The sequence below is a fragment of the Podarcis melisellensis genome, assembly GCF_964234715.1.
Source record: "Podarcis melisellensis genome assembly, chromosome: 17".
NCBI classification, from domain to species: Eukaryota; Metazoa; Chordata; class Lepidosauria; order Squamata; family Lacertidae; genus Podarcis; species Podarcis melisellensis.
Genome location: NC_138534.1, coordinates 29,160,965 through 29,182,413, shown reverse-complemented (window position 1 = coordinate 29,182,413; position 21,449 = coordinate 29,160,965). Strand labels below are relative to the sequence as shown.

The window sequence follows — 21,449 nt, the reverse complement described above, 5'->3', positions numbered from 1 at the left end:
GGTATGGGTGGGTGTCAAATGCTGCTGAAGGCCACCAAAGAAGTCCTTGAGGGCCGCACATTGGACCCCTCTGGTTTAGATAATGCCGCTGGATCCCAGCCGAGCCTGTGGCAGTAGCAGAGGGAATTCAAGATCATTTGGCTCTGGCCAAATCTGTTAAGCCTCTTCTCTGCACATGTAAAGAAGTTGGTGCAGAACAAATGTGTTTCCATAGAGACAACTGGAAATGCTTCCGGGAGGACAGTACATGTGCCTTTTCTCACCTCAACTGGTTAGGTGCCACTCATCCTAGGAAGGAGAACAATAGGCCAGGAATGAGTGTAGCTGAACCTGGAAACAAAAAAAAAAGGAGACATGGAAGCTTAGCTTTCTCTGTGGGCTGAATGCATAGCTCAGGGTTCAGAGGCCTCCCTGGAAAAAGTGAGCCAAGATCTGTTGGAGTTTTGATGCTCTGAGTCCCTCCATCCTATGCCCAGATCGTATATATGTGTGAATAAAACCATATAGTCTAATGATAACTAAGGGCTTGCCACATTTTACACACTTCTGGTGATAAAAAAAAAAGAAGTACACACACCGATTCAGAAAGACAGTTTTCTGCCTTTGTTCACAAGCTTTTATCAGTGCATATTTATTCTCTCAAGGAAAATACATGCATTATTTTATAGATCCAAATGAATGCCAGTTGACATTGGGTTCTGGCACTTACTGCTGCTTTCACAAAACTTGTTAAACGACGGAAATCACACAGTTCTCTAAGATAAGTTATTTTAAGCTATTGTCGGGGGGGGGGGTGTGAATCAGGTACCCGAAGTTATCTTTCCAAAAAATGTGCTGAAGTTGCCCATTGAATTACAAACCAGTCATGTGGAAAATCTATTTAAAATAAGAAGCTGTTTTCCATAATGCTTATCCATTGGAAAACATTGGGATCTCTGTTTTGCTTTCAAGTTACCAATATAATTTTACTAATTGACTTTTGCTTGGTATTTTAATGGGAGGGGGGCGGTGAGGTGGGATGGCCGGGATCATCCTGAAGACATCAATGTGGAGCAAACACTCAGTGCTTACATTGTGACTTCAGTTACAAAGGATAGATGGAGCTGTGTGTGACGGCACCACTTTAATGTGCTAGAGATCAATCTGTAACTGTGAACAATCGATTGCAGCAAGTTGCTACTTTTCTGTATCACATTTCAAGCTTCCCTGCTACAGTATCTGTTGAATCACTCTCTAAACTTGGCACTCGCTGAGTCCATTCTCAGAAAAATGAAAAGCATTTAGGAAATAATTATGGTCAGCTTCAGGTGTTGTGTGGCTGCCAGATTTTGTTGCTGAATATCCTATTGGCTATTATATATATTATTATATATTGGCTAATATCCTAGTGGCTGCCAGATTTTGTTGCTGAATATCCTATATGGGACGCGGGTGGCACTGTGGGTTAAACCACAGAGCCTAGAACTTGCCGATCAGAAGGTCGGTGGTTCGAATCGCCGCGACGGGGTGAGCTCCCGTTGTTCGGTCCCTGCTCCTGCCAACCTAGCAGTTCGAAAGCACATCAAGTGCAAGTAGATAAATAGGTACCGCTCCAGCGGGAAGGTAAAAGGCATTTCCGTGCGCTGCTTTGGTTCACCAGAAGCGGCTTAGTCATGCTGGCCACATGACCCGGAAGCTGTACGCCGGCTCCCTCGGCCAATAAAGCGAGATGAGCGCCGCAACCCCAGAGTCGGCCACGACTGGACCTAATGGTCAGGGGTCCCTTTACCTTTACCTATCCTATTGGTATGCCCTGAAATAAACTTTTAAAGTATGATGTTCTTTTAAAATGTAACTAGAAATGCCACACACATCCCACTGCCCCCTGAGAGCTCAAGGAGGAATCAGAAATCATGGTGTACTTTAGCAGATGAGATGTAAGTTGCCAACAGTGCCTTATTTTCATATATTATCTCTTTGCCTTTTGGTGATGGTTTATATAGCCAGACATGCATCCATCATTGGGAAGGGGCTGCACTTCATCTTATGAAGATTTTAGTGTCATTTCAAAAGGAAAAGGGGCAAGGGGAAGCCACTACTAAATTCTGGGTGAACAGTGTACTTCTGAAAGGGAAAGGTTACAAGTTTTAGAATGAAGAAAGTTTGTTTAGCGATTTGGGAGTTTCCTTACCGGTAGGATATCTCTAGACAGAAATCCTTTTTAAGTCTGTTTTTGATCCATTCTGAATGTTTCGGTGTGTGTGTTTTCTTAAAGGTACGTGTTCTTTTTGGAGCCATGCAATGTAGATCTGGTGAAACGGAAGATCAAGTCCATCGCTCTTTGCGTATCAGCATGTCCACGCAAGGAGTTGAAAACCCTGGCTGAGGTTCAGAATTTTGCAGAGACTAATGGTAAGGCAAAAAAACAACAACAGTGCTGTTTCTATTTCTGCTCAGTATTATAGAGGGCTATAAAACTGTCTTAGTACAGTCAAACCTCTACTTACCACCGCCTCTTCTTACAGTCGTTGCAAGTCGCGACCGTGGCAAACCCGGAAGTAACCGGTGGGTTTGCCGCCGTTTGCGCATGCACAGGAGTGGGCAATCGCCACCCGTACCTGCGCACAATGGCGCCTCTCCCAGCAACCCGTTTCGACCTCCAGACAGACCTCCGGAACGGATTATGGTTGCAAATAGAGGTTCCACTGTATTTTAACTGTCCCTTTAAAAGTTTTGTATGTTTTAAAGTACAGTTGTGAATTTTTGTCAGTTTTATTGCTTTATCTTTTTGTAAACCCCTCTAAGGTTGGTTGTTGTTTCTTACAAGCCAGCAGTGTAGAAATTATCATGGAATAAATTACCGTATTTTTCGCACCATAGGGCGCACCGGACCATAGGGCGCACCCATTTTTTGGGGGGGAAATAAAGGGAAAAAAATTATTTTCCCCCCCCAGGCGCGGGGCTGGGGCGGGGGAAGCTCGAGCTTCCCCCGACCCCAGCCCGCAAACAGGCAGCTCTCTGCAAGCCGTGGGAGCACTCCCGCTGCTTGTGGAGAGGTCCGCGAAGCCTGGGCGCGCTGAGCTCAGCGCGCGCAGGCTTCGGCATGCTGGCAACTCCCCGCAAGGAGCCGGAGCGCTCCGGCTCCTTGCGGAGAGGTCCGCGAAGCCTGGGCGCGCTGAGCTCAGCGCGCGCAGGCTTCGGCATGCTGGCAACTCCCCGCAAGGAGCCGGAGCGCTCCGGCTCCTTGCGGAGAGGTCCGCGAAGCCTGGGCGCGCTGAGCTCAGCGCGCGCAGGCTTCGGCATGCTGGCAACTCCCCGCAAGGAGCCGGAGCGCTCCGGCTCCTTGCGGAGAGGTCCGCGAAGCCTGGGCGCGCTGAGCTCAGCGCGCGCAGGCTTCGGCATGCTGGCAACTCCCCGCAAGGAGCCGGAGCGCTCCGGCTCCTTGCGGAGAGGTCCGCGAAGCCTGGGCGCGCTGAGCTCAGCGCGCGCAGGCTTCGGCATGCTGGCAACTCCCCGCAAGGAGCCGGAGCGCTCCGGCTCCTTGCGGAGAGGTCCGCGAAGCCTGGGCGCGCTGAGCTCAGCGCGCGCAGGCTTCGGCATGCTGGCAACTCCCCGCAAGGAGCCGGAGCGCTCCGGCTCCTTGCGGAGAGGTCCGCGAAGCCTGGGCGCGCTGAGCTCAGCGCGCGCAGGCTTCGGCATGCTGGCAACTCTCCGCAAGGAGCCGGAGTGCTCCCGCTCCTTGCGAAGAGGTCCGCGAAGCCTGGAGAGCGTGAGGGGTCGGTGCGCACCGATCCCTCTCACTCTCCAGGCTTCAGCGAAAGCCTGCATTCGCACCATAGGACGCACACACATTTCCCCTTCATTTTTGGAGGGGAAAAAGTGCGTCCTATGGTGCGAAAAATACGGTAATCAGAGAGCATGTTTTTTTTAAAAAAAAGTAAACAAAGTGGTCCACTATCTAAGAAGAGGTTTTTCTGCTTCTCTAAGTTCCTGCTATAATGTGTGTGCATGATTACAGACTACTGTAATGCACTGTATGTGGGGCCACCCTTGTATCTGGTTTGGAAGCTGTAGTTAGTGCAAAATGCAGCTGCTAGGATGCTTTGTGAGACATTTGTGAGCAGTGCACATATTACACTGGTGTTGATAGAACTGTACTGATTTCCTATTAGAGGGGTGGCCAACTACCAAGAGACTGCAATCTACTTACAGAATTAAAAACTGGCAGTGATCTATCCCTGTTTTTTGGGGGGTTCAAAGTTGTTGACCTTTTTTTAGGGAGGAGGAAAGCTGGGGAAACAAACAGCTCCACTGAGTGAACTCCATCTTCCATTCTGCAAATCATGTAAGATTCCATTTTACCAATGCTAAGGAAAGGGACCCAGCGATCGACCGCGATTTCCCAAAACCTCACCAGTAGATCGTGATCGACCTGTTGGACATCCTGGCCTGTTAGATCCTCAGGCTACATTCCTGTTCCTTCAGGGGGACACAACCTATCCCAAACAGGCTCTCTCCCTAGTTCCTGCATCTTTTTTATGTTATGAACCATTCTGAGATCTACAGGAATAGGGAGGTGTACAGATGATGATGATGATGATGATAGTCTCCCCTGATTCAGGAGATGCCCAGGCTTCTGTGAGAATAAGCATGTTCGGCTAGCCCAAAACCAGTATTTCTGACTCTGTGTGACAAACGAGCAATATTAATATTTTGCTGGAAAATGCTTCTTTAATAATGTGATATTCCCATTTCTCTTCTTATTTTAAAAAGCTTCCCCTTCCCTCAGCGTTCTGCTCTCCTCTGCCAGCCCTCTCAGGTTTTTAAATTAGCATTAGCACGTTAATCCTAAACCAAGGCATTGGATTTTATCAGAAAAGACACACTAATCTCTCTTCACTTTGTGTGACCTTGCGGGGGCAACTGCTTGTGTTTGAAGTAAGCGTACCAGAAAGCAGATGCAAGCGCTGAGGGTTGGGACAAACCACTGGGTGCATTGAACGTGTTGATAAAGTAATCAAGAAAAATGGAATTCCACCGAAAGATTTCTTACAGACATTATTGTTAGGGGAGACTTAGTTAAGTTTTCATAATTAAAATACTTTGGAATCTGATTTATTTAACTGGAAACATTTTGACTGCCTTGTAGAAATGGGAAAATTTCTGGTTTAGGGTTTGTAATTGAGTTTTTTCAGACTTTCTGCTTAATAGATAGGTACAATAAATTGTGGGCCATTATGCTTTGGTGCAGGTGGCGCTGTGGGTTAAAGCCTCAGCGCCTAGGACTTGCCGATCGAAAGGTCGGCGGTTCGAATCCCTGCGGCGGGGTGCGCTCCCGCTGCTCGGTCCCAGCGCCTGCCAACCTAGCAGTTCGAAAGCACCTCCGGGTGCAAGTAGATAAATAGGGACCGCTTACCAGCGGGAAGGTAAACGGCGTTTCCGTGTGCGGCTCTGGCTTGCCAGATGCAGCTTTGTCATGCTGGCCACGTGACCCGGAAGTGTCTCCGGACAGCGCTGGCCCGTGGCCTCTTAAGTGAGATGGGCGCACAACCCCAGAGTCTGGCAAGACTGGCCCGTACGGGCAGGGGTACCTTTACCTTTACCTATGCTTTCGTGCAACATGAAGGAAGCCTGTGCTTGAGTAGTCTCTTCTCTCTCCTTCCCTTGCATACCCTGTTTTCTTCCCTCACTTCTGTTTAAGTATCAAATCATGCTTGCAGTTACATTCAAACCAGGCAAATATGGTTTGTGCAAACCATTGTTTGCCCACAATCCAGGACCGCAAACCAGGATTGAAACAAACCATTTTTTCCATTTCAGAGAAAATAACAAAACAAGGGTTTGTGAAGAACTACAAAGGAAGTGCAGAAATCACTGCACATGAGGGAAGGAGGCCACATGTGAACCCAAGTCTTAGGACTTCATTCTAGGGACAATTTAACTTGAAATAAGGCCTTGTCTATGCATTAGGTTCCCGGCAGAAATCTCAGTCAATGCATCTTAACTACCCTCACCCTTTATCACATGGAGGAAGTAATTCTACAGATGGATTGTACCATACTCATTTGACAGCAATGATTTTTGATCCTGGTTTGGACAAACTATGGTTTGGTGAGAACCAGGAAGTAAGTGCAGAAATCGCAGTGTGCAGGGTGGGGCAGCGGAGTGCATCAGCCTGACACTTAGACAAGTGACACAAACCTTTTAAGATGAATGTATTTAATAAGAAAGGAAAACCTGGAGTTATTAAATACAGGGATTTTCAATTAGCTGGGCTAACAAAAGACAAGTTGAGAAGTTTCTCATCTCCCACAGCTTATACCGTATTTTTCGCTCTATAAGACGCACCAGACCACAAGATGAATCTAGTTTTTGGAGGAGGAAAACAAGGAAAAAAATATTCTGAATCTCAGAAGCCAGAACAGCAAGAGGGATCGCTACACAGTGAAAACAGCAATCCCTCTTGCTGTTCTGGCTTCTGGGATAGCTGTGCTGCCTGCATTCGCTCCATAAGATGCACACACATTTCCCCTTACTTTTTAGGAGGGAAAAAGTGAGTCTTATAGAGCAAAAAATACGGTAATCATAACCAATCATTCAACACTTAATTTATTATGTTACCAACAGTAGTGGAGAAGGATTTTCTCTGCCCTGTGGTATTGGAATGTTAAAAATATGTAGCCATGTTGACTTCTAAAAAATTGATTTTGGTTTTATATATATATATCACTTTCTTGCTTTGATCCATGTTAAAATGAGCTGTTGTGGCTTTAGCAATTTTCCCACCAGTGGAGACTTGAAAGGAATAAATTGCATCTTTGACTCATTTGGCTGCAGAGCCACCTTTAAGGTTTCTTTGTGACCTAAGATAGTTTGAAACTTTCAGTGGGAGTTGTGAGAATCGGTCTTAAGGGACACGTCTACATATCCCATGCTTCTGGTTTACTGAAAATCCTTTAGAGATGTTAAGATATGCTACCAACCTCTAAGTAAGTGAGTCGTATTTTTCTCTAGAAAAAATGATTACAGAGCCTTCTGGTTTAAGAAGAGAGGGGCTTAAATCTATGCTAGATTCAGTACGGCATTATCTAGACCTGAGTATCCCAAGGTGAACAACAGTTGCATTTTAATTAAATTTAACTTGTCAAAATTAATCAAAGCCAATCAAATTTAATATCAGAGCCAAGAAATTGTCACCGAAGGCAATTCTTAGTACCAACTCAGTCCTAGGCATGGTGTTATTTAAAGCAAACCCTGCTAATTTCTGCCATATTTTCTCATAAGTACCGTATTTTTCCATGTATAAGATGACCTCTATTTTTTTTTTAATCCAAAACTAAGAAGTTACTCAAAATTGTTGAGCTTTCTGCAGGGCACCAATGCTGCCCGCTGAGTGAAGCAGAAGCTTTCACGGCAGCCGTGGGAAGATCAAGGAAATACCGTTTGTTCCATGTATAAGATGACCCCCAATTTTTGACTAACAAAATTTAGCAAAAAGCATTGTCTTATACACTGAAAAATACGGTAAGTGTGAATGGGGTCGTTGCCTAGGAGAAGTAGTCAAAGGTGCTATGGGGGAAAACGGCTTCTTGTAACCTTTGGATTTCTGCCAGATGGCATGTAGCCCCAAGCTGTCATTTCAACAGAAATGCAATTTTGAGAAGTTGTAATGGATACATAAGATGTTTTGGTTTGATATTTCACGGTTCAGTGGTATTGTGTGGGGGTCTTCTTCAGCGTCCATCGTAATAGCCTAGGACTGTCTGTATCTGTCAGTGCTGCCATGTACATTTTTAGAGACAATATAAAAAGACTTTGTGGGGGAAAGAAACTTGAAACAATGTGCTTTGCTGCTGAGAGTGGCGGTACCTTTTCTTAATGGAGCGTGTTTACATCAGCGACTGCCTATCACAAAGTGAACGAAAAACACTTTTGAGCACATTTTAGGTCCATTAAAAATGTACAGAGGGATTGTCCAGAAGTGGGAGAAATTGGACTGTTTCTTATACTAAAACGCTCAACCTGCAGGTGCTTTTTGATGACTTGAAGATCACAAACCTTGCAAAGATTTTTCATACACTTTCCTGTTATTTTTTATACTCTCCTCCCTCCACCCTGATTCTCTGTGTCTCGGTAGCTAGGGTTTAGGGTCTTTACCTGGTCAAAAAAGGATTTCTTTGCAGTATTCTGGTACAACTTTTGTCTGCTGTAATTAAAAAAAAAATCTTCTCTGTATTAACCTCTGTTGTGAAGCTAGTTTTTGAGTCAGGAGTTTGACAACTGTGGAGTAATTCCAAAGGAATCTGTGATCATGTAAAAAGAAGGAAATGTCGGCATGTGATGACAATTCCCTCATTCCTTCTTGGTAAAGCTTTGTTGTGAATATGCTTCAGCAGAGTTGGATCACTGTAAGAAGAGGAATTTAAATAACTATGTATTTTCCAATAATTCTTAAAATATGAATATGAACAATCTGTTCATTTCAATGAAGCTTCACCATGGAAGAATGATGGAGAAGAGCTTCTGTTTGGTAAGTCTTGTGTAAACTCGTGTGCGGTCAGTAGCAAGGACCATGTTTCTGGGAAACCAAGGGTTTTATCAAGATTCTTCCAGAAAAATATCAGCAACGGCAAAAATTAAGTTGTCCACCATAACCAATCTTCGACCAAAATGCACAGGTCATGGAGAAGGGTGTGTTTGCTTTAGGTTGCCCTCTTTGTAGCCCCAGAAAGTCTGGTAGGTCTCGCAAATGGAGACTGCACCCAAGTAAGTGCCTCGGAATCCAGTGGCATAGCGTGGGTTACCAGTGCCCGGGGCCACATGGATGGGGGGGGGTGAGAGGGAGCAAAACTGTAGGCATGCACATTCAACAGCCTAATGGTGTCTGCGTCACCCAGGAGATTGCAGCCGCAGAGATAAGAAGAGTCACTCTGTTGTCAGGAGAGGTCACTTCCTAGAGAAGCCATTTTCAACGGAGCCCAGGAAGCATGCAGTTGTATTGAGGCAGCACTGGGTGTTGAAATTTTGCACCCCAAAACAATTTTGTGCCCGGGGCAACTGCCCCTGTGGCCACCCCCACACTACGCCACTGTCAGAATCACCTGTAGTGTGCAGGGTTTCGGTGTAGTGGTTCCTGCACTGATAAATACTGTATTTTTTGCTCTATAAGACGCACTTTTCCCCTCCTAAAAAGCAAGGGGAAATGTGTGTGCGTCTTATGGAGCGAATGCAGGCGGGAGGCTCTGCTCAGCGCTCCCTTTAAAGAGCCGCATGGAGCATGTGTGCTGCTCTTGGGGGCTTTTCCCCAAGGAGGGAGAAGGGCTGCCCTTCTCCCTCCTCGGGGAAAAGCCCCCAAGAGCCGCACACACAATCCGAAAGCTCTTTAAAGGGAGCGCAGCTCTTGGGGGAGCTTTAGCCGCGCGCAGCCTCTCGCGGGCAGTGGGAGCCTTCATCCTCTGCCCGGGAGAGGCTGCGCACGGCCAAGCAAGAAGCCAGGACAGCCAGCGGGATCGCTGCACAGCTGTCCTGGCTTCTGCAATTCAGAATTTCCCCCCTTTGTTTTCCTCTTCCAAAAATTAGGTGGGTCTTATGGTCTGGTGTGTCTTATAGAGCGAAAAATACGGTAGCTACAGAACGGGTTTCCAAAAGGTCACAGAGTTTGAAATCCACTTCTCTTGAGCGGTTGCTGGAGAGTCCAAAGAGTTCAGTGGAAATGCGACAGTTTGAGAACTGCCAGGACAACAAGCTCTGAATGTGCAAATAGATTGTGCCATCTCCGTTTCTTCCCCACAGAGACCTTGCTGCTCAGGGAAGCCTTTTCAGCGGCTTTCTTGCAACCCAGAAACGCAACTGCCTCCAGATAGACACAGTAGGCCTAGGGGCTCTGCAGCTGATAAAAGGGAGCACACTTAAAATGTACAGTGATAAAAAAACCTGATCTACTGTGAGCTCTGCGGCATGAATGTTTAATGCCCTTCTGCCATTCCTACTTATAACTTGTCACCCCTTGATACAAGTTTAAAGCTATGGGATTCGGTGGCTTGCTTCAGTTCACAGAGGGTGGCATTATTTAGGAGAACCATGCTGCTTTATCTCCACTAGCTATGGGGCTCAAAACTCAGCTATCGGAATGGAGAGTTCCATAATCTTTTGATCCATTGGGTTAGATCCTGATTCTCTTTATTCGTAGAGGCGGGTGGGGAGCTGTTGCAGGTGTAAACTACTACACCAGTTCTTTCTTGGGGAGAACTAGGCTTGTGGGGGGGGGGCTTTATCTTTGAAAAATTGGTATTTTGTAGATCTAGCTTCCCTGCCGCTAAAGCTGTTCATGCTTATAAGATCAATGGACGTGGTGGATCGTTCCTCCTCAAGTCATGTTTTCCATTTTTCCCTTTCTTTTTTCTTTAAACAGGCTCCACTTTGTGTAGTTATGAACTAAAGCCATCTGAATACACTACAGATCCAAGGGCTGCCAAGCTTTGCCCCAAGCTCCCAGTTCCAGAGAGGTAATGAAATGACTGCTTTGTGTCTCATTCTTGTGTCAAAACATAACTTTTGTGGTTGTTAATATGAGATAAAATGACTCAGCAGCCTTACTGCTAGTTCAGCATGGAGCCGCAGGGTCTATTTATAGGTGTTCCCTTTAACGCCCTCGTCTAAGGAAAAGGACCAGTTTCTTATCTGATACACTTTACAAGTTAAGACAGCATTTAAAAATACATTGGAAAATGTCTTATATTGATACTGCTGCCACCACTCAGCCTGGAACTTGGAGGAGTTTAGCGCTTTTAGGATGCTCTGCTATAAACAGCTTAGGGGTGTGTTTGATGCACGTGCATGAGAATGGTTCTTTGTCAATTGTGACAGAACTGTTGTGTCTTCTCTTTTATTTCACTGAGTGACACTTGGTTTGTTGGCTGGTTTTTGTTGGACCCCTAACATCCTGCTCCTGAGTTTCTCAGTCTAGAATGTGGAAAACTAGAGTCACAGCTATGCAGGGATCCCCTTTGTACCCACGGTTTAACATCTAATCTGGAAACAACCTTTTACACTGTAGTTTACTGAGCTTGTCTGATCAGCATATAGCCTAACAACTAAAGGAAACTGAAGGCCACTTAATGAAAAATTAAAACTGGTTATTCGGTCTGAACATTCAAACAGCTAATTTCTGACTGATTCTAATCCCCAAATCTCTAAAATGGTTGGATTGCTTGAATTTATGAGCACTTCTCTTGCATTCAAGCCTTTTCCCCTCATCAGCACAGAAAGTAAACAAAGCTTTTAGGGAATGATATCTGCAAATCTCAATTTTGATTTTTAAATTCAGAAACTTTAATTTCATTTTCTTTCCCCGTATTCCTAAGTGTAAAGCATCCAGGAAAACCCCAACTTATGGCAGCCCTAACCAGTTCTGTAGTTTGTGTTACGGTTTATTTGATCCAATAATTTGGATTAAAGAAAACTTATTATTAGTAAAAGTGACAACGGTAGGTTGTATTTTATTTTCCCTGAAATAACTGCAAAACAGTGTAATAAGGGGCCAGATGGGAAGCTTTTGAAAAGTGAAATGGGCACAGGGGGAGAATTCCACCCCCCCCCCGACTTCTTTCTGTTTTTCAGGCTCATTTTTGATGCTAATGTTCCATGGAGCTTTTGCCTTCCCAAAAAACCTTGTATGCCATGGTAAAAATGAAGGTCTGAATATGTATGTATGCATCCATGTGTTGGAAAGTAGGTGTGTGTGTGTGTGTGTGTGTGTGTATTAATGTAGAATCCCTCCCGCCCATACAGAGCTCAGAACATTATTAAACGAAGGATTATACTTGAGAGAAGTTGCAATTCCATTAAGACATGTAATATCCCTGGATATAATCAACAGCCATTAATAAAAGAACAGAGGGTCACTTTGAATAAATTTATTATTCTGTTCGTTATTAAAAAAGGGGGCAGCACATCTCACACCTACCCGAGTCAGAACTCCTGAAATAGAAATTAGTCTCATGCGCTGGATTCTCAAGAGTCCCATTTATTCCAAGACATCATGTAGTAACCACTGACCTCATTTTTTATTCATTATAGCAAAGTTAGATTTTGTCTCCTACACATAAAACCAGGTAGTAGATAATCCCTGGCTTCAGCAAAAGGGAGTTCAGTGTAGTAATGGCTAGCTATGGTAAATTTGGGGTTGCAGAGGACAAGGCCATCTCTGAGCAAGAGTAGTCCTGGATCAAGAGATTTTGCCGCCTGAGGCAAAGGACAAAATGGCACCTACCCCTATGCCATTTACAGTAGCCAGCCAGATTGGCAGGTGAATCTTATTTTAACAATGGGGCCAGAATACTGTCTTCCGCCGCACCTGAGGACAGCAGGCTAGCTTATACAGTGGTACCTCGAGTTAAGTACTTAATTCATTCCGGAGGTCCATTCTTAACCTGAAACTGTTCTTAACCTGAAGCACCACTTTAGCTAATGGGGCCTCCTGCTGCTGCCGCGCCGCTGGAGCACGATTTCTGTTCTCATCCTTAAGCAAAGTTCTTAACCTGAGGTACTATTTCCGGGTTAGCAGAGTCTGTAACCTGAAGCGTATGTAACCTGAAGCGTATGTAACCCGAGGTACCACTGTATAGGGCATGGAGCAGGCTGTGTAACACATGCATCTGTGTCCACTCCCTGCTTCTCAGTATCTGCCGCCTGAGGCAACTGCTTCATTTTGCCTTATGCTGGATCAGGCCTCCCCTGCCAACAAAGGGTTATGGCTAGTACCTGAACAACCATGAAACTGGTTTCAGTGAAGCCAAGGTGGCTTTACACTTGCTCTTCCTCAAACAACAGTCAAGCCACCTAGTGCTGCATAGCAGACCTCTTTCAAAATGGAGGGAAGTTTCAGGAGGAGGAGCTCACCTATGCTATGCTGGTTCGAAAACAGTTATTTCCTCGTAAAATTGCACCAACATGCAAATCACGTGCAAACTATTCCACTTCATGGGCCTTGGCTGGTGGCGAATCTTTGACGTTTGTGTAATTCTCTGATAACAGAAGTTGCTATTCCTGAATCTGCAGTTCACATTGTAAAGATAGAAAAACAAAACCATGTTTAAGAGCATTTGTTCACACTGTCCACTACATGAGCGAAGTTTTATAAGTTTTATCTTTAATATGTTGCTCTCCACAAAAACCCCTTTATAGGGGGGAAATTGTGAAGACTTTGCTCTCAGCAGTGAGTATTTTCATTTATTTTGGGTGGAGAATAATCCTAAAATTTGGTACCTAATGTTTTGACCCATGTGCCTTTCTCTCAGTCAAGTTGTGAATTCACAAGTAATGAAAATGTTTATTCATGTTTATTTTTATGTTATTCATTTATTATTTTAATAACAAGTGCTGTTATTGCTGTAATTATGTGTATGTTTTAAAATTTTATATATCTATATATTTTTTATTCTGTTAATGCTCACTTGTTTTTAATGATTTCCCCCCTATATTTTGGCAATTCTTGTTTTTATCTGTAAGCTATATTGACTCATGTCAGGGAAAAAGGCAGAGTATAAATATATATAGTAATAATATTTATAGTAAAATATAGTAATAATAGATATAACATTATTATTATTACTGCTACTACTACTATTATTATTAAATAACACCTAAAGATTTCTAAGTGCTGCACAAAGATAAAAAAACAAGATAATGCCGGCCCATAACATTACAATATAGCAGACAGAACACATTTGCTTTCCTGTTTTTCGTTTTTGTTTTTATTTTGGCTTCCTACTTGTTTTGCTTTACATTGTTAGTCGCATTGAACGTTTTGTTGTAGGGTGTCCTGCAAATATTGTAAAATGAAACAAGCACATTTTAATAAAGGAGAAGCGGACAGAGAGGTAAATCTAGACCCCAGTTCTTAAGGTTCCCAAATCATTCTTGCGGTAGCCAGCTCAAACAGAAGCACTCTCACCTCTCTCCTTCTCTCTTTCATATGTAGCCTGGTGGAATGGCCCCTTCCCAGACAGTTCAGAGAGGAGAAGAACCAAATGCAGCTAGTTTCATAGCCAAGCAAGTAGAACAAGGCCTACTATCTGGTGCATCCAGGGGAAGCAGTTGCTAATAGACAGGACCTAATGCCACAATATATTTGAGTGTTTTTCTCCAGTGTTTTTTGAGAGCTAGGTAAGATTTCTTTCATAGAAACTGGGTTCCTCTTGCCTCAAGTGTATATTTTCTGTATACAGTCAAACCTGAGAACTCGAATGGCTCCGTTGCCGAACGTCGCAGTTCCCGAACGCCAAAAACCCGGAAGTAAGTGTTCCGGTTTTCAAACTTTCCTTGGAACATCCAGCGCGGCTTCCGCTTGAGTGCAAGAAGCTCTTGCAACCAGTCGGAAGCTGCGCCCAGGAACTCGAACATTTTGGAAATAGAACCGTCTTCCGGAACGGATTACTTTCGGGTTCCGAGGTTTGACTGTACAGCTAAAGTTTTAGAAAGTATGGTGTCACGTAAGAAAGTATTCCGAATTAAGGGAAATGACTCTTACATAATGGTAATACTTACGGTTAGAATTGCTTTTTGCAAAACAAACAGCTTCAGGGATTTTATATCTTCCCCCTCATCATGCACAGGACAACATCAGGAACTCCATGCATCCTGGAACACCTCCCATCAGGCTGAGGTGATCGTGTTTTTGCTGGGGAGGGTGTTGGTGGTGGTGGACATGATGTAGAAAGAGTGAGGTTCTCACTGGACCCTTCAGGCATCTGGAAATGAACTCTTAAATAGGGCTTCAGTAGAGGAGCATGAGGGAGGCGGGTGGCGCTGTGGGTTAAACCACAGAGCCTAGGACTTGCCGATGAGAAAGTCAGCAGTTCGAATCCCCGCGATGGGGTGAGCTCCCATTGCTCGGTCCCTGCTCCTGCCGACCTAGCAGTTCAAAAGCATGTCAAAGTGCAAGGTACTGCTCCAGCTGGAAGGTAAACGGCGTTTCCGTGCGCTGCTCTGGTTCGCCAGAAGCGGCTTAGTCATGCTGGCCACATGACCCGGAAGCTGTACGCTGGCTCCCTCAGCCAATAAAGTGAGATGAGCGTCGCAACCCCAGAGTCGGCCACGCCTGGACCTAAAGGTCAGGGGTCCCTTTACCTTTACCTAGAGGAGCATGAAGGTGTGCTGTTGACTCCGTGGCCTCGCTTGCCTTTGCAATCTGAAGTTGTACAAGCCAAGGAAGTTTTAGCACTCCCATCTGCACAAACTACGCTTTAGTCATTGCAGCTCGCTTGAGAGCTTACACGTTAGAACTGCTTGTCAGCTCTGTGGAAATGGAGGCTCTAAAAATTCTCTAGATGTGGCAGGTTGCAATTTCCTCTCAGTTTGGGGATAATAATTAGACAATGAGTGTTAAGTATGTTTGCGAGTGATTAAGTAATAAATCGCGAAAGGGATTTGTTGAAGGCAGCATATTCTACTCTGCCTGCATGAAGCGAAGGTTGAGCATGTTTTGAAAGGCTTCCCATCGAGAACCCAAAAGGCACTGCATACTCAGCTTGCCATAACTTGCTTGAACCTGGCAAGTAGGACAGCAGGAACTGATTCAGAGACAGAAGAACCTAGAGGTTAAATAAAGCTCCCTTTGCATATGAAAGAGTGATTCTGTTCATTGATTCCAATTAGAAAGTCGAGTGTCTTGCAAATAGAAATGCGAAAGCTTCTCTCTTTGCAAAGGGAACTAAAAATAGGTTTGACAGTCCGGTATATATTTTGGTGGCAGCAATGCTGCTTTCTATGTAGGAAGAATGGGGGTTGATGGGAACACTAACACACCAGGAACTTGTGCTTTTCTCCGTAGGCCCTAATTCCATGCAACATATTGATGACTGAAATGTGGGATTTTCCTAACATTCTTTACGGTAGAGATTTGGATATTATTGCAAAAGCAATAAATTGATACTTCGGCACCACTGCCAAAGCACGACTTCAGCAATGCTTTTGCAGCACATGGAATAATATTATAAACTGGGAACAAAATTTGTATTTAGCTGTGGTATGTCAAAATAGAAGAGTTCACCATTGAAATAAAATATTTAGGGAAGGTCTGCTGTGTTTGGCATTCCAACACAGTTCTTTCTTAATGCTATTTTGCTACAATCGTTGGACACCTTTTTGTTCTAACATCAGTAGAAATCTTAAAACCAGGATCTAAATCAGGGGTCAGCAAACTTTTTCAGCAGGAGGCTGGTCCACTGCCCCTCAGACCTTGTGGGGGGCCGGACTATATTTTTTTGGGGGGGTGGGGAATGAACGAATTCCTATGCCCCACAAATAAGCCAGAGATTCATTTTAAATAAAAACACACATTCTACTCATGTAAAAACACCAGGCAGGCCCCACAAATAACCCAGAGATGCATTTTAAATACTAGGGCACATTCTACTCATGTAAAAACATGCTGATTCCCAGACTGTCCGCAGGCCAGATTTAGAAGGCGATTGGTCCGGATCCGGCCCCTGGGCCTTGGTTTGCTTACCCATGATCTAAATCAATCACTGACCAGCAGGTCTCATGTGACCAACACAGGCCTCCCATGCAGCCGGCCCAAGCATCCTGTAAAGAGTGCTGCCAGTTGCCCAAGCTGAGCTGAGTACAATTGCAAGGGGGGAGGAGGAAGAGCACAGGACATCAACATATAAATCATGAGAAGGTGCATGTGTACATCATGCTCCTCTCAGCCTGCCAAACAACTGTTTGACAGGCTGGGAGGAACATGTTCTGTTCTGTGCTGGTTTGGAGGGAAATCTTCCCTTCTCTGCCCCAGGAGGCTATTGCCATTGGGACCACTGCTTTTGAAGGCATTTCCCCTCCTGCTTGACTACAGCGGAGTTGAAACAGTCATTAACTGGACTCCTTGATATGGATAAAGCAAAACAAATGGTTGTGTTTGAGACTTTGTGCTTGGTAGCTGCAGAATTAAGCTTGGAATTCTAGGTATATTGCACTGGTGTGTGGAGGCTGCTTGTGAAAGAGTGGAGGGAATAATGTTTGTGTGAGATATGTGGAGTGTGTGTGGGCGTGCATGCCCAGAGCACACCACTGGCATGCACCGCCTGTATGCCCATATAGCCCTTAGGGGCTAAAAGGTTGCCCACTTTGATCTAAGGAGTTTTACATAGAGATCTACATTAGGGTTACCAGACGTCTCCGGTTCCTGGGGACAGTCCCCGGATTTGCAAATCTGTCCCCGGGAAACATGGCAGTGGCAGCCTCGGCAGCCTGGAGCCAGCCTGTTAGCGCAGTTGGCTCTGGCTGGCTTCAGGAGCTGCACGCTGCCGTGGCGCCCCCCATTTTTCCTGCGCCACGGCAATGAGCAGCTCCTGAAGCCAGCCAGAGCCAACTGCACTACCAGGCTGGCCCCTCCTGGGCAACGGCCACCCACCCATGACTCCCGGGCCTCCCCTGATCTGTCAAAACAAAGGGGGAAGGGGGAAGGAGATCAGGGAAGCCTCAGGAGTCACAGGCAGGCGGCATGCCGTTGCCCAGTTTCTTAAAAAACTCTGCGCATTTATGTTTCACAGGGTGTAAAAGAAGGGCTTTGCACCTTTATGCAATATGCATGTGTGCTTGGGCCCAGGGTCTTTTGCCTCACCATCCCCACTACTGACTCCCTGTTGCTACTCAGCTGCAAAAAAAAAAAGGTGTCCCCGGATTCATTGAAAAAAAATCTGGTAACCATAATCATATGCCCGAGAACTTCCAGGACTCCCTCCCCAACCCCCACAGCCCTATCTCTGTTTTTCCCTTACCCAACCTGCCGCTGAATATTGACAGAGCTTTCGGAGCAGTATTCAGTATTGTACGTGGCGCTGTAGGTGGAGAATATATTAGCTGCTGCCTGCAGGGGAATTGTCATGGTCCCTGATATGTACAGTGGTACCTCAGGTTAAGTACTTAATTCGTTCCGGAGGTCTGTTCTTAACCTGAAGCACCACTTTAACTAATGGGGCGTCCTGCTACCGCCGCGCTGCCAGAGCACGATTTCTGTTCTCATCCTGAAGCAAAGTTCTTAACCTGAAGCACTATTTCTGGGTTAGCGAAGTCTGTAACCTGAAGCATATGTAACCTGAGGTACCACTGTATACATGTCAACGCCCTGAACTGCCTTTATGTCATGCTGCAGTCTCTATAAAGTCTAAGGTGAGCAGCCTTACTTCTGGGAGTTACAGAAAATTGTCTGCCTGAGGCTCACCACACTCTGAATATTTTCTGGAAATGTCTCAAAACTTCTACGTTACACGTAATTAATTGTATCTAGACATATTGGACTAGCGGTGTATTTAAAAATAATAATAATAAATTGTATTTGGGGCTGGTGGGTTTTGCTCTGTGTTCTGAGTTGATGGGACGGGAAACATCAGAATGTGCACTCCACCCTCTTCTTGGGATATCTTGGTTTTTAAAAACAGCATCACGACCCATTACAGTCATCTCCATTTACAGCAGCACCTTTCCGTTAACCTTGCAGCTCTTGGTTAGATGTTTACGAGGGTGGAGTGTACTGCATCAGTTCCACCTTCCATTTGTGTGTTGATGTGGCATTTATATTACCTAGGAGTAATTTTTTTTTCTGATTTTTTTTTTCCTTGTATCACCAGTGCACCTATTCCATTCTTCCATCGCTGTGCTCCTGTGAACATTTCCTGCTATGCCAAGTTTGCAGAGGCCCTGATCACCTTTGTCAGTGACAGTAGTGTCTTGCACAGGCTGATTAGTGGAGTAATGACCTGCAGAGAGATTATATTGGGACTTTGCTTGTTATCACTAGGTAATTGTTTTTCTCGTTCTTAGCTATTTCTACAGTAATGCAACAGGAGAATGTGAACATCTTCTGTCCCCACAATGTGGAAATAAAGCATGTTCAGTATTCGCTATTATAGCAGACGATTCCAAATTATATTTCCTACCCAGCAGCTGAATTAAATGTTTTTTTTAACATGTATGTGCATTTGACTCTCCTTATATGTAACTAATGTGCGGATTTTGACTCAGCTCTGTGTCACTGTCATTGAACCCTTTGCTTTCCTTTAAAACAACCTCCCAAGTGTACAGTATTCATAAGCCTTGGGTTTAAGCTTTGGGTTCAGATTGCTAAGTGAATGTTGATACTTAACCCTTAATATCTTCAGGGACTTGGGTTAAAAGTAGGGCTGATATTTTTATTTTTTTCATTTAGTTGGTCAGTCTCCCAGTTCAGTGGGAGATCGCCTGAGAACCACATGTAAGGTGCTCCCTCAGAGATCTTGCAAAGCAAAACAAGAAGTCAGTGAAAATAGCGTTTAAGTAAATGTGAACATTATCGTAGCTTTAGTATAGCTGCCGTTTTTGATCATGATTGCATGAATTGTGGAGCTTGCACTTTAATAAACAAAGGCTATCGGTCATTATTGGAAGAAAAGGCCCATATTTCATAACTCTCCTATTCTCTGTTTCTGAAACATACCTAACTAACCCTAAAAAAGAATTAAATGTACCTTATGTTCTAGTCCCATGAATTAAAATTTTATCTGATTATTTCAAATGAGAGCAGAGCTGACACACACATGTCCCCCTCAAAATATAACCTTTTCAGTGACAGTTGAGAGGACACTTGAAGCCATATACCGTATTTTTTGCTCTATAAGGCACATGTTTCCCCTCCTAAAAAATAAGGGGAAATGTGTGTGCGTCTTATGGAACGAATGCAGGCTGTGCAGCTATTGCTGAAGCCAGAACAGCAATTCCTCTTGCTGTTCTGGCTTCAGGGATAGCCACGCAAAGCCTCTTCAACAACATTTGATTCAGAATATTTTTTTTCTTGCTTTCCTCCTCTAAAAACTAGGTGTGTCTTACGGTCAGGTGCGTCTTATAGAGCGAAAAATACGGTAAATGAAGTTATATAAATGCAGCAAAAGGAGAGCACAGACCCAGATGCACATCAGAATGTGTCCTGGGATGTTCATCCAAGTTTAGACATTCTCTGCCTGCTCTCAATGAGACACAGCATACTTGAATGGGCATTCTGAAGCACATTCTGGCATGGTTACAGCTGGGTTGGCTTTAGAATGAGGGTAGCACAGTTTTGCTTTCCTTGGCATCGCCCTGTAGTCAAATCTGATTGGCTCTAGGATGTTATCATTTTACATGATCCTCAATTGGCTGAGATTATGTAGCAAAGGAGAAAGAATTTTTTTTAATTAAAAAAATGGCACAGAAACAGCAATAGAGAGGAAATGACTGCAATAAAGAGCAGGTTTGGGCAGAATGCTTGTCCCCCTATAAAACTTCACTTTAACTTTAAATGTTCAAGGGTGAACATTCAGTGCAGTTTTAATTAAAATTGGCTTTCAGTGATTGATCAACTACTTACTTGAATAATCGATTAAATAGATTAGAGATTGCAGCCGTAGCTAAAGCCTCTTCTTAATTTTGTGCAGAGTTGGAATGAAAACAATACTTGCATTATTACGTGACATTGGAGTTTGGGTATGAATTAACCCAGACAGAAGCCAGCAACAGCAATTCCAGTGTTAATCCTTTGCCAAAACATATTACCTAGTATCCAATGGTGCCCATTTGTCTGCAGATGAGACTCTGCTTGTACAAAAGGACCTCTCATTCCACCTGCAGTCCCCTCAAATCTGCTTCAGGAAGTTGAGAGACCCTCTCAAGCAGATCGCGGCACATGGAGGACTTTGCCAGAGGGGTAAAAGAAGAAGAAATCCTGTCATGCAAGCAGAATTTCACCTACAGCTCCTAATTATTAATACTAAAGTTTCTGTTTAAACATATACTAATCTGATGACTGAATAGAATAGAAAAAGCCGATGGAAAACTCAATTGATTAAAAATGGAAACCAAACTGGCCCAGCTGTTATATACCCCCGGGGGGGGGAATGATTACATCAGTTATTGATTATTGATTATATCAAGGCCTGTTACAATAGGATTAATAGACAATTAAAATAACCGCGAAGCACAAGCATGTTAAACTCATCACCTTGGGAGGAATAGTGGAAATGTAGACCTCTGAAACTTGGCAACTAAGTTAAATTGATTTTGCATGATTGTTGCCAAGTTACGGTCAGTGTAGCTGATTTTTACTTAAAAGCCTTCACATTTCATGCAGCAGTGAATATTCCAAATGTCGGTGAATGCTGGCATGCATGCGTGAATGTTGACAATCCCGGTTGAAGTTACTAAGTGTCTGAAAACAGGTAGACATTTCCCCATTTTATCAGTATTCACTGGTGTATGTTCTGAGTCAGATTTAAGTGATTGTCAGCATTCACCTGTTCTTCTGTGTTTTTGGATACTTGCTAATTTTAGGCTTTTGCTATAGTATACCTCTACATTTGCACACACATAAACAAACTTGGTTTGTTTGATGTGAATGACCAACCAGGTTCCTTTCAGGAATAGTGGCCACCTCCCAAATTATACCTGCAGCCTGGAAG

The 21,449-nt window shown here is 44.3% G+C and overlaps 1 protein-coding gene across 2 annotated transcripts in view; it reads left to right on the top strand.

Moving 5' to 3' along the window:
• SLC44A1 (solute carrier family 44 member 1) overlaps positions 1-21,449 on the top strand; it is an 82,594-nt gene that overhangs the window by 35,563 nt on the left and 25,582 nt on the right. For both annotated transcript variants that reach the window (XM_081894130.1, XM_081894129.1), the window contains exons 4-6: positions 2,255-2,391; positions 10,391-10,484; positions 18,612-18,781. In XM_081894130.1, the coding sequence (XP_081750256.1) occupies positions 2,255-2,391; positions 10,391-10,484; positions 18,612-18,781 (401 nt within the window). The remainder of the gene's footprint in view (positions 1-2,254; positions 2,392-10,390; positions 10,485-18,611; positions 18,782-21,449) is intronic.